Source organism: Pristis pectinata, chromosome 24 (genome assembly GCF_009764475.1).
Source record: "Pristis pectinata isolate sPriPec2 chromosome 24, sPriPec2.1.pri, whole genome shotgun sequence".
In the NCBI taxonomy this organism is placed as follows: domain Eukaryota; kingdom Metazoa; phylum Chordata; class Chondrichthyes; order Rhinopristiformes; family Pristidae; genus Pristis; species Pristis pectinata.
The window spans coordinates 4467221-4481230 of NC_067428.1; the positions used below are offsets into that span (position 1 = coordinate 4467221).

A 14010-nucleotide genomic window follows, 5' to 3' on the forward strand; every position below is an offset into this window, starting at 1 on the left:
GCTTTAATATAATATACTCAATGTACATCCATGTAATTATGATTGTGAATATGTCTAAAGATTCTGCATGTTTATGTCCATACATGTGTGTGCATGTGTAGGTGTATGCATACACATGCAAGTGCAAAACACATTTAAGATAGGAGGAGGGACATCATGTAACAATCTAGCAAAGCTTAGCAAGATAAAATCACCACACTCATTAGTTCACACTAGCAGATATTAAAATACATTAGGGAAGGGGAAGAAGAGGCACTATTAAATTACATCTGTATACATTCATTACAAAAGGAAATAGCTCCATAGAACCATTGGAAAACAAATCTGATTCCTTTATGAAGGCAGGTAGAGCTAAACCCAGAAAACTATAAACCAATTGTCTTCTAAAAAAACGTCACAAGCCTAAAATATTAACTCCGCTACTCTCTCCGCAGATGCTGCTTGATCCGCCGTTTTGTTTTTTTTATTTCAGATTTACAGCATTTGCAGTATTTTCCTTTTTCCTGATCCAGGGGCAGGCACGGTAGTGTAGCGGTTAGTGTAACGCTTTACAGCACCAGCAACCTGGGTTCAATTCCGGCTGCTGTCTGTAAAAAGTTTGTACGTCCTCCCCATGTCTGCGTGGGTTTCCTCTGGGTGCTCCAGTTTCCTCCCACATTTCAAAGACGTACGGGTTAGGAAGTTATGGGCATGTTATGTCGGCACTGGAAGCGTGGCAACACTGGCAGGCTGCCCCCAGAACACTCAACACAAAAGATGCATTTCACTGTGTGTTTCGATGTACATGTGACTAATAAAGATATCTTATTTCTTCTTATCTCACTTAGTATAATGCAGAGGTAGAAAGATAAGGGAACCTTTAAATCAATGAGGTAATAGAAAACCATCCACAAACTGAGAACGCAATGAAGTGTAGGAAACATGGATTACTTAGAGAAAGGTCACATCAGCCAGATTTGCCTCACAGCAGTCTTAGTTCCCTGCCTAAGCGAGCACAGCATCTCAGCCCAGCCTCCGCCAGCTGATGGTTGCCCCTGCCCTCCTCCAAGGGACTCCTCGTGAATTCCAATAGGGTAACATGACTTTCTGCAGCCCTCCCATTTCCCAGACTGGGAAAGTTGTGCCTGAGACTGTGCTGGTTAAAGTTGGTGTGAGCACAGCACCCCCCCCCCCCCCATTCAAATAAATGGAAACACCTGGCTGTGGAAAAAGGCATGCAGTTTTCTTCAATTATTTATTTTAGTTAGTTTTAATGATTTAAACTTAACTTTAGCTTGTGAATGTGTTCATCTTTCATTAAATGTAAAATTAATTTTAACGCTGTTTTCCCTTTTTTATTTGCCAGGAGTGTCATTGAATATTTGCAAATGACAAACATTTGAATTGCCTCGACCACTCTGATAGTTTTGACAGTGGGTGATCCTGGAGATGTGGGACACAGAGGGTGAATGGGAAGCAAAACTGTTCTGTGATCCAGCAGGCTGTCTTCTGGGACAGACCCTGCACTGCCCTGGGCCACTGTGAAGTGCTAGGAGCCAGGGTCCCTACAGAAGACTGTGCCAGGTATTGCACTGGAACAGTGTGGCACAGCCATTTTGGGGCTTGAAACATCAGCCCATTGAATTATTTGCAGAAGTAGTAGAAAGGGTAGAAGTAGGGAATAGATCAGACATACTACACCTTCTAATTACCCTCCTGCAAGGTACTGCTTAGTCTACATGTGACTGAGGTCAGACATGTGGAGGCAGAGGGAAAGTAGGAGAATGAATGACAAGAGACGGGGAATAGGAGTTAAAGATAATGACTCGGTTTGGCATATAGTGTTAGCAGTGTTCCAGAAGGATTAATGTTGGGACCACTGTCGCTTACAAGGATAATAATTACGTCAGATATATGACATAGAAGCAGGCCATTTGGCCCAAACAGTTTATGCTGGTATTTATGTTCCACTAGAGTCTCCTCACTTGTTTCTGTATCTAAATTTATCAGCACAGCTCTTTATTCCTTTGTCCCTCTTGTCCACCTAACTCTTAACTGTATCTATACTGTCCACTTCAACCACTCCCTGTGGCAGCACGTACCACATTCTCACCACCCTTAGTGGTAAACAAAGCATCTTCTTCATTCCTATTGGATTTCTCGATGACCAATTTATTATGAGGGCATATCTATGCTCTTTCAAGCAAGTGGACACATTCTCAACACATCCACCTTACCAAAGACTTTGAGGATTATTTTTGGTTACAGGTCTCAGTTGGATCATCCCTTAACCTTCATTTCTCAGAAGAAACCCAGTCCCTTCATCTTTCCCAGACAGGTAAACCTTCATTTTTCTGGATTCATCCTCATAAATCTGTATACTGTCTCCAGTGCTTCAATAATTTTCTTTACAATATGACAACCGAAACTGTATGTAATACACAAATCATGATCTAACAAAAATTAGTCCCAGGTCTAATACAACTTCCCAGCTTTTCAATTCCATCCCTATAGAAATAAACCCAAGTGATTTGTTTATTTTTTTAAATTACTTTGCTAATCTTGCCGTGCCAATTTCAGAGACTGATGCGTTTGTACCTGTAATTTGGACTCAGGATCAGTAGATTGGTGTCATTCACAAATTTTGAAACTAAGATGGAAAAGTGGAAGTACTAAAGAAAATTACAAACAAAATTTTGAGAAATAATTATAAATAAACTTGCAAGATGTCCATGAAATTATCAAATAGCTTCAATGTAGGTAAATAAGATAATAGTGTTCATTCAGAGGTCATATAAAAGTGACCCCCACATTATGGAGAATTGAGTTCCTAGAAAACAGTTTTGTGATTTTCCGAAGCACAAAGTTGTATCATCTGTGCATGTGTCACGAAACGCGAATTGGAAAAAAAAATAATCTTGTTTTTATTTATTTACTTTTCTCCCCCCCACACAAATTCCATGAGAGTGGATTTTATTCCATACCTCAAACTTTAGAGCAGTGATTTGTGAATTCTGTAAGGGCGAGTTTCCATTAACCAAACGGCCGCCACGCAGGGATGGCCTATACTTGGAAAATAAGTGTCTATGTAGAGCAAGAAATGTGGGGGTCTAAATGTGCAGCTCACTGAATGTAGCAATGCAGATTAATTAGGCCGATTTGTAGAGGGTTTAGAACTGAAAATCAGAGATATCACACTTGGACTATTAGCTCGGTTCTGGTTTCTACATATTGCAAAGGATATTGATGCACTGGAAAAGGTAGAAAATAAATTGATTAAAATGGCACCAGAACTAAGATTGAGTGAGCTGAGGCTTACTTCTCTAGAAACGAGAAACTTTACGGTGACCTGACAAAGTCATGTTGTACAACATACAGCCCATTGGCATTACCTGACCCACAGGCTGTTCATGCAAGCCACCAACTCCGGCCCCACTTGCCTCCAGCAACAATCCAGATCCTAAAGCCTGCACTTGCCCATCTCCATTGAAACAAATGGAGTTGCTGAACCTGCACCGTTTAACCTGGCACAGTTTCCGCAGGCAGAAGCTGGTGAAAATCTGCAGGAAATTAATTTTCCATGCACAGTTGGGATCAGAACCAGGGGACCATAATATTATAAATAAATCCAGTAAGGAATTCAGGAGGAGCATCTTTATTCAGAGACAGTTAGAATGTAGAATTTGCTACTGGAGGGTGTAGTTGAGGTGAATAGTACCGTTGCATTCGAGGGAAAGCTAGGCAGTCACAAGAAAGAAAGGAATAAGAGACATGAAAAAGCTGAGAGCTCATGAGGGGCATAAAACCCAACAGACACCTGCTGTGCTGCTTGGCTGATTTCTCTGCAGTGAATAATTTCTGATATTTCACCATAAAATCATACAGAAATACCACACGGAAACAGGCCCCTTGGTCCACCAAGTTCCTGCTGACCATCTAACACCTATTTTTACACTAATCCTACCCTACCCCATTTTACTCTCCCCACATCAACTTCCCCCCCGATCCTACCACTCACCTACACATAATGGACAATTTACAGTAGCCAATTAACCTACCAACTCATACATCTTTGGGAAGGGGAAGGAAACCAGCACACCCCTGAGAGAATGTGCAAACTCCACACAGGCAGCACCAGACGTCGGGATCAAACCTGGGGCAGTGAGGCAGTGGCTCTACTAGCTGCACTACTGTGCCACGGGTGATCTACAATATCTGGCACCCCTATGGTTTGAGAGCATCCGAGAGACCAATCCATAAGCAACAAACACAGCCCCAGGCAATACTTTGAATCTCTGCCTAGACTGATCACTCCTGCCTGTATTGGCTAAGCTGCCTTGTATTACTTAAAATATAAAATACGCCAGACTGTAACTTGCTATGCCACTGATTCGTATTCTGGTCAGGGCTGGCTGGGATTATCACCTATCTTTCGGCACAGTTTAGGGACGAGAGCTGATGCAAGAACCATCCTGCTCAGACCCTTCTTGTGTGCTGTCAAACTTTGAATAATACCACCTTCAATTTTGGCATTTCACAATTTATGAAATGTTTATCAAATTAATTGAGATTTCTATAAGACCATACCAGTATTCTCCTTTCTTTGATAGTTTTGTCATGTATGTGTATGCAAGGCCAAAAACCGTTCTCAACCTGTCCTCAGGTTCACAGTCAAGCAACATCTGTCAGGTTTTGTGAAACTCGCTCACACTGGTAACTACAATGTGAATCCAGCATTAGGCTGTCCTTATGCTTCTGCACTGATGCTGCTGGCAAGAAATAAAGAAATAGGAAAAAAAATACAGACAGGAAAAAACAAACTGCTGGAGGAACTCAGCAAGTCAGATGGCATTTTTGGCAGATATGGACAGTGGATGTTTCTGGTTGAGACCCTTCATCTGTTCCTCTAGCAGTTTGTTTTCTGCTCCAGATTCCAGCATCCACAGTCTCTTGTGTTTCCAAATACTGATAGACTTCAATTGAAATAGCTTATTACAGCTGAGCTTCTGACTCCATATCCTCTCCCATAACAAGATCACTTACATGAACATCTGTAATCCCCCATTTTGACACATCCTCTGCTGAAACCCTCATCCGCACCTTTGTTGGACTTGCCAGTTCCAACTCATTCCTTTTCACTTCACATGCTCTGTAAACTTGAATTCATGCAAAATTCTGCTGCACATCTCCTGACTCACATTCATCAATCCCCCCTCTGCTCAGTGATCTACATTGATCCCTGGTCCAGCAATGCTTCATTTTTAAAATTCTTGTCCTTGCCCTCCAAGATTTCCATGCCTACTATTAATGGCCATTGTTACTTTTGCCACTAAACCACCTTTCGGCTGCCTAGATAATAGTCTCTCCCTCAAGTGTTAAGCCTTTTTACCTCTCTTACCTCCCCTTAACACTCCTTAAAACCCAGAGCTTTAAAGAAAAATTTAGTCATCTGCCTGAATCTCTCCTTATGGGATCCATTGTCAAATCTTGTTGGATAACAACACTCCTACGGTTCAATTTACTTTCTTAGTGGTTGTCTGGGGAGACTTTGGGAAGTGCTGAGAATGTGTAAAATGTTTTTAATGTGTCTTTTATTCATCTTCCCTCACCTCACTTTGCCTGCCAGTTGACAAGCGTTGTTGCACCTTTCCTGGCCAATAGAACCATCTCAATTATTCTCTTTGCTGCCACTGCTGCTGTACTTTGATCATACATCTTTCATAACCTCAGCGCACCCCAAATCACAGTCAATAAAACAATTCTTTAGGGCAGTCTAAGCTATTGTTGAATCGTTCACTGAAACATAGACTACCCTGCAGAAGATCAGTCTCATGCTTAATATTTGGAAGACAAAGGTCCCCTACAACATGTCTTCACTGCACAACACTGCCACCCAACAATAAAGATTCATGGAAAACGTGGACCAAATCATATCTCAGGAGCCATCTCTTGGCAAAGGGAGGCATCAATGATGAAATTCACTATTGCCTCAGTTCACCAGCATAGCCTTTGGTTGACTGAGGAGAAGTGCACTTGAAGATCAAGATCTGGCACAAGTGGCCAACATAGTGGTGCAGCTAACTGAGCAGCTGCTTCGCAGCACCAGTGACCCGGTTCAATCCTGCTCTAGGGTGCTGCCTGGGTGGAAGTTTGCACCTTCTTCTTGTGATCTCGTAGGGTTCCTCCGGGCATTCTCTCACACCCCAAAGACTTGCAGTTTGATAGGATAACCGGCCACTATAAATTGCCTCTATTGTGTAGGTTAGTGGTAGGATTTGGGGGAAGGGGGAGAGTTGACGGAAATGTGGGGAAAATAATAAATGGGGTTAATGTAGCATTAAAGCAAATAGGTTGTTGATGGTTGGCACGGACTCAGTGGGGTGTAGGGCCTGTTTCCATGCTGTATTTCTTTATGACTGATAAAACTCATCATCTACCTGATGACAGTGATCCCTGTCCGATACATTTCCGAAACCTGAACTACTTACGGCAGGCACCTCAAGGCACTCAGAAGATACCACCAACACTGCCTCTGCAAAAATCCTTATTCAACATCTCATCCAAAGTGCTGCACCTACAATGCGCACCCCTCCTTCAGTTCTGTATTAGAATGTCAGCTTGGATTATCTGTCTAAAGTCTCTGGCTTAGTCTTGAAACTACGATCCGCTCAATGTGGTAGTATGTATAAAGGCACCACTTGGTACAGCTCAAGCTACCTCAAATCAAAGGATCCTCATTTTCAGAGGCATGTTGACTTTGTTCATTTCTGTGAATGTGTCTGGAGAGCAACGAAGGCAAAAGGCCAATTCCTGCTCCCCACTGCCCCCTGCATTGGTGGACATTGGGGGAGGAAGATTGTGGTCTAAAAAATCAATCACATAATTCGTTTTTTTTCCAGCATTAAACAACTGAAAATGAAGGTCACAGTGAGTGAAATACAGTGACATGCAATTCCAGGATATTTTGAGTCACTTCAGATATTTAAGCGATTTAGTCTGGCGTGCCTCATGCAATTTCTATGTCAATAAGCACAGGATGGCATCAATCTTTGTGCAACCCCTACTGCTACGGACTCGGTGAATGTCCCTTTAAGATAGATTTAGTTGTGTGTGTGTGTGTGTGTGTGTGTGTGTGTGTGTGTGTGTGTGTGTGTGTGTGTGTGTGTGTGTGTGTGTGTGTGTGTGTGTGTGTGTGTGTGTGTGTGTTTGTGTGTTTGTGTGTGGCGGGCTTACGTCAACCAAAGAAAAAGGACGTAATGACGTTGTTGAAGAAGTCAGAGAGGGGGAGAGGGGGAGAGACCAGCCTGCTAGTTTCTCTATTGATGGATGAGAAACAATAACTCTGTCTGTCACTGCAATCCACGTATGGAAATTGGAAGTAATCTGGTGGAGTTCACTTTGTTGCTGACCTGTAGAGGGAAATAGGTACTTGTGTGGATGGCCACAATTCGGATGCTTTTCGGGGTGAGGAAGTCACTACCGAGTAAACACTGAGGTGTCGTTTGGGTTCCATCGTGGAACATCTGGATTTTGTAATCACTCTCTATGTTCTCTCTACATCTACGTCTTATCTTCAGACAACGGTGGTTGTTGAAGAAGCCTTTGCTCATGTTTCACCTTATGGCTTGCGGAACTGAACTTGCGGAACTGAACTGAACTGAACCATTCCTGGACTTGGAGTTTGGGACTTTGCCACACACACACGAAGAGTTTAGTTTTGGGGTTAATGTTCAAGGTTTAACATTTTTACTTCTAACATTCTAACATTTTTACTTTTATTTTTCTTATTATCATAAGTTGTGATTAATAAAGTAGTTTTTAACACTGAATCATGATTCAGTGTGTTTCTTTTGTTGCTGGTTCATAACACTACATACAAATATACAAACTTATAAATTACAAGCAGAAATAGGCCACTCAACCATTCGAGCCTGCTCTACCCTTAATAAGATCACAGCTCCACATTCCTGTATTCCAGTTCACCTTTCACCTCCTTATCAAATATGTATCTCCCTAACTCTGCCTTAAAAATATTCAATGACCCTGTTTATACTGCTCTCAGAAGATGAGAATTCAAAAGACTCACGATCCTCAGAGGAAATATTTCACCTCGCTTCTGTCTTAGACAGGTGACCCTTATTTTAAAACAGTGACCCTTAGTTCTAGATTCTTCCAAGAGGAAATATCAAAATCCACCCCATCGACACACCTTATAGGATTTTAGGTTTTATTCTAGGCCCCTCTCACTCTTTTGAATTCCAGTAGATACAAACCTAGCCTGTCCAACCTTTCCTAGTAAGACTCAGAAGCTTAGTGAACCTCACATAAACAATAATAAACAGATAAACCAGATCACTGGGATCAGTAAATCCATCTCACTCCTTCTGGTGTTTCTGCCGACTCCCAGCATGCCCACCCCAGGTAGCTAACAGCACCAGCACAACATCTGAACACTATAAGAGTATCAAGGCAATCATACTGTTTACACTATTAATCCCGTGCTTTTCTTGTATGGGTTGCAAACTCAGTTATTGTGCAACTCCAAAAGGATAATATTTTCTATAATTAGAAAGTGAACACAGTTTGGAGGAAAATAAACTGATGAATAAACCAGTGGTTGTGCTGCAGTGGCAGTATAATTGAGTTGAGAAACAATGGGGGGGCAATGAATTATTAATTACGACCATAGAGTCATTCACAAAATTCTTCCAGGGTCATCATATTGCCATTGAGACTGAGAAACCCAATTACACTACTACCTGAGCCCTGCTGATGAATGATTTGCATTGTGTACCCTGAGTAGAGTCTAAGTGATGCTACCTGATACTAAGGAAGACATAACAAATTTCCTCCCACTGATGGGCTTTCAAGCTCTACACGTGTCATGTAGACTCACTGGGATGAGGCTAAACCCATTTATATTCAAGTGAGATCAGCAACACCAGGGCTATGAGTATTACCATTGTTAGAAAAACAAGACTGACAAAGTGAGCAAGAGGCTGGCATCCTGATCAGCAAAGTTTACGGCATCGAAGTATCTCATGGAACAGTTCAAATTACCTCAAGGCAGAATATCCCCAGTTCAGGGGTGTGCAGAGTTTGCTCATTTCTGCCAGAGTTGGTGGAGGGCAAGCAGAATCAGCCTCAACAGCCAGGAGACCAATTACTGCCCCTCACTGCAGCCTGCTGGAGGTGTATGCAGGAACACTGGGGAAAGGAGAGTGCGGTCTAGAAATTCAACCACATGGTGTGTATTAGGTAAGTGAAAATTGATTTTACACTAAGTGAGATGCAGTAACAACCCATTCCAACCCTTCTGGAAATTCTGATGGGCACTTCCCAAATGCATGCCAATGTGGCCTTAGCGTATATCATGCACAGCACAATGTATTTCACTATGCACACCCCATCTGAAGCATCACAGGGAATTTAGACATGTTATTGCAGGAGTGCTGGGTTGTAAGATAAATACCAGGATCTTTGACCCCTTCACTCCCATCACAACCATACTATGAAACACTGAAAACCCCAATCCTACCCTGAACTTGATGCTGATACCCCTGATACCCCAACCCTTCACTCCCCTAAGGCCCACTGGTAAAGGTTGCCCCAATCCTACAATCACTCACCACCACCTGCGCCCACCCCCATCCTCCCAAGCCCGATCCAAAGTCAGCCCCAACTCTGTGTTCCAATCCTACTATCTGGTGAGCCCCCAACCCTCACCCTACTGACTGACGCCCCCTAACCTTGATCGTACTGTCTGTCACCCCCAATCCCCACCCTACTTTAAGGCACCTCAAATCTTGATCATCATCACCCCAATCCTATTATCAGAACCCCCAACCCCTATCCTACATCTGATGCCTCCCCCAACCCTGATTCTATCGCCTGATGCCCCCAAACTGACCCTAATCCGTCCTCAGAAGGCCAACATCCCCAGCCCTAATTACACTCAATTGGCCCCATTGGGCAGGCTGCATAATTTGCATGCCTAACCCCAGATTCCCGAGACAGACACGCCAGGTGGACAGAGGAAAAGATTAAAGGTGTCCCAAATCTCTTCAAAAAAGTGCGACATTGCCACAAATTCTTGGGAATCCCTGAACCATGACCGCTCAAAGTGAAGACAGAGCATTTGGGATGGCATTCAGAACCTAAAGCCCATGCATCAGGAGCACATAAGAGTCCAGCATATATGACGCAAGAGTGCCACCTCTCAGGCTATCCGCCCACCTACCCCACCAAGCACCTCTTGCCACACCTGTGGCAAAACCCCCACATTGGCTTTATTAGTCACCATGTAACCCGTAGCATTGAAATGGAAGCAAGCCATCCGACCTATGGTGCTGCAAGCTATTTCAGGTTAGTAACTCAAGTCTCAGTGTCAACAGTACAAAACTCATCTCAACAGACATTAGTCTTGTGTAATTAGACTGTTGATAGCTTTATTAATAATTCACCGCTCAATTCACTGGCCAACCAGAGTTCCAGCAACATTAATCTTCAGTGTTTCAAGCATGCTAGAAGGAACAAGGAAGCTGTATCCTGGTGTACATGATGGATGGGCAATCTGCAAACCATTGATGGCAGAGCTATTTCTAGAAAGGAGTCTGAAAGAAATTCAGGGAATCTTGTAAAGGAAATTCCTGAGTGGCCATTATAACGTCACAATTGAGTGTAGCTTAATTTATCAAGGGATTTCACTGACATTGCAGCTGCTAATCAGAAGAATTGGATCCACTCATTCCCTTGTCTGTAATTTCCAGTACCATTCCTGCCAGATTTTCTGCTTCTGTGCTGAAAGTGTTGATTTCTGATGGGAATTGGTTGCATTGAAGCAAGCTCACCCCCTAAATCACGACTGTGAATCCAGAGAATGGAAGTGCTTAGCTGACTTCCAGTCGATACTTAACCAGCAGGCCCTCAGTGCAGGTGTCTGCCTAATGCTTCCTCTCTCTAGCTTAGGGGAACTGAGACAAAATATACTTTCAAGCTAGAATTAAACCTGGGATCTTTGAGGGCAGAGTGTACTTGATGCCAATTTCCCTCTGTGCCGCTCACTGCCAAGACTCACATAATAACAACAGGCCTTTCATGGGCTATTGGAACATGACTAGAATGTAACAGTTATGGAGATAATGGCTAGCTTTCATTACCTGTTTATAGTTTAGTATTACACCCGTTTACAGTTTAACAGTACATCTTGAAGCTCTGAACAGAAGGTCTGTTTCAGAAGGGTTATTGAACGTGTATTAATTAAATAAATGCTTTTCACAATTAGAACTTCGAAATCTGCAGTGAGATTATATTAATAGCTGGTGGTAATGTTTTTCTCAACCCCCTCACACTGTCTGAGTTAGCAATACCCATGTACCCTCTGTTTTAGCTCACAACTATGTTACCCAACTTGTCCAGAGCATCATTGTCTTTTACTATAAGGCAGTACACTCACCAGTATAATACTGCTAATCAGGCATCATAGAATATAAAGCTACATCAACCCAAGGAGTCCACAGGGCTTGAGGTGGCGGCTTTTCTAACAGTTAGATCAGTCAGGCACAGAACTCCACTAAATGCATGTGCACACAGGCAGCGTCTGCAGCAGAGCGGCTTGGTGCCCAACATGGAACAAGTAAATGAAGTAGCACAAAGTGCCAACAGAAAATAACAGCTCCAGTGAGTTTGATGTACAACAGCTTACGGTTAAAAAGAACACCGCAGCTGCAATGTTCTATAACCCTAGCATTCCTCCTACCAAGCTTGCTGGGAACCTGGATGATATTGTGAAGGCTCAGGATGGTGTGCAGTTGGCTAATCTCATCTGAAGCTTTAGAGGGACTGCTACAGTTGGTCTAAAGGTCACAGATTGGTAGGTTGGGATAAGGGAATTGTTCAGGAAATCAGCAAGGTTCCCACCTCTGATTTTTATGAACTTAAGGAATCCATGCTTGGGTATATGGTAAGAAATGGATCAAGCCCTGTAGATGTTTGCTCTATAGGAGCTGTCACCTCACCCACCAACAGGGCTTACAGGCAGGAATGAAGTGAAAAGTTAGCTGATGAACCTGGAACAAGTCAGTGACTCTAGGACCTGACAAGTGGATATTGTAAAGGGAAAGAAAAATATTCACTTGGAAAACAATAGACTTCATAAACACAAGATTCTCAACTAAGCTAATGGTGAAAGTGAGAAAGTAAAATTTAAAATACATGCAATTAAAATTCATTATTCAAAGAAAGGCAGATTGTTAGCAGCAGAAAGTAAGCTGGTGCCATCAAAGCAGCTTGCATTCCCTCTGTAGTTTCTATGGAAGCAGTGTAAGTAGTGTCATATTTAACCCTCTTTCAATTTGCAACTTCAGTGTCAACAGATGGTGGGCTGAGAAAATGAACACACTCACCTCACTTTTCTTGAATTTCGCTTTTAAACTCTTCATTTTTTGAGGGCTTTGGCCCAACTCCTGCCTATCTTTGGGATTCTATGATCTGGCAAGTGTGAAAAAAACAGAAACAGTCAGGATCCCAGACATCAGAAGCTGTAGCGATTGCATTTTAATAATTCAGTTGACACTAACTACATTTTCCTTATTTAAATGGGCAGTGATGACTTTAATATACCCTGCTGGGGAGGTCAATAAACTCATTAATACATACAAGTGATCAGTTATAAAAGCACAAATGTGCAGGAGGCACAACTAACTATTATACATGCAGAATCAATTTCTTTGCAATATACACAAGGCATCGATTGCTCATTTTCTATTCTGTTTTATTTGCAACAAACATCATTCTTATAATATATTGATTACAAATTAGAATATAAGGTACGCATGATTGCTTTATGAAATTATTAACGATATGTGCTCATCCTGAGAAGACACGTGAATCAGAGTAATTGCTATTAATTGCTACGCAGTGGTCCCTATTGATGCAACGTGTGCGGATGCTGGGTAAAGATTAACTGCAATGTCATTCACATTAGCTAGCCAGCATATTCACTACCCTTCATAGCTGAATAGCTTGCTGACACTTAATGCATGCCACAGCTGTGTAACCTTCCAAAACTTGCTGCCCTCTGAATTTGAACAGCCTGCCTAACAATAATTGCTTAAAGGCAACTAACAGCCACTTAAGAAAATTGATCGGCATGATACCCACAACCCATACTCACTTGCACATTCAACTGTGGGCTGTTCCTGCAGCCACACATACCTTCATTGGCTCTGTAGTAGCAATCAAATCAAGGCCTGATTGTTTTGTAAAGTGTCAGAGCAGTAAGTCGCAACTAGGCCACTGGCATTGCCCTGGAAACATATTGGGCATTCTTCTTCAAGGCCTTGCAACGTTTCACAGTTGTTTCATAACTGATTGGTTTACTAAGTCATTTTAGAGAACTTTCAGAGTTAACTATATACTGTAGAATTGGAGTTGGATAAAGGAAGAAGGGAATAGGTTCCCTTCCCTCAAGGACATTTATGAATTAGTTAGGTTTATATTTTATCTATTAGGTTCCTACAGTAACAAATTCAGAAAATGCTGGAAACACTCAGCAGGTCAGAAAGCGTCTGTGGAAGGAGAAACAGAGTTAAGTCTCAGGTCAAAGACACTTTGTCAGAAAGGAGCAGAACTTCTCCAAGACTGGCATTCAAGGTTTTGAAGTTGATTGAAATTCATTAGGAGTCATTGCAACCTTTGAAACAATAATGTCCCAATGTCAGGAAGAAAGAGGCAAAGGTACAAATAGATATAGCTGTTACACTGAGAAAGTTATTTACAGCTAGTTGCTGTTTTTTTTTCCATTTTTGATTTGCTGTCCTCTTTCTTCACCCTTGCTATGCTAAATTACAATTGCCAGGCCTCCAGGCTGCCAGGAATAGTAAGTGGAGTGACTTTCTCTACTAGTCCCTGTAGTGTGGCTGAACCTGACATGGCAGGTTGGATCATTGGGGGAGCTCTAATGTACTTGTACTCAACAGACTATTGCATTGAATACCATTGTTGCTAATTTTAAATAACAAAGTGATAATA

At 42.2% G+C, this 14010-nt stretch overlaps 1 protein-coding gene across 1 annotated transcript in view; it reads right to left on the reverse strand.

Moving 5' to 3' along the window:
• The window catches only part of ankrd24 (ankyrin repeat domain 24), an 86589-nt gene that overhangs the window by 67490 nt on the left and 5089 nt on the right, over positions 1–14010 (reverse strand). Inside the window, exon 2 of the mRNA XM_052037809.1 lies at positions 12384–12468. Within this exon, the coding sequence (XP_051893769.1) occupies positions 12384–12419 (36 nt within the window). The 5' untranslated portion in view covers positions 12420–12468. The remainder of the gene's footprint in view (positions 1–12383; positions 12469–14010) is intronic.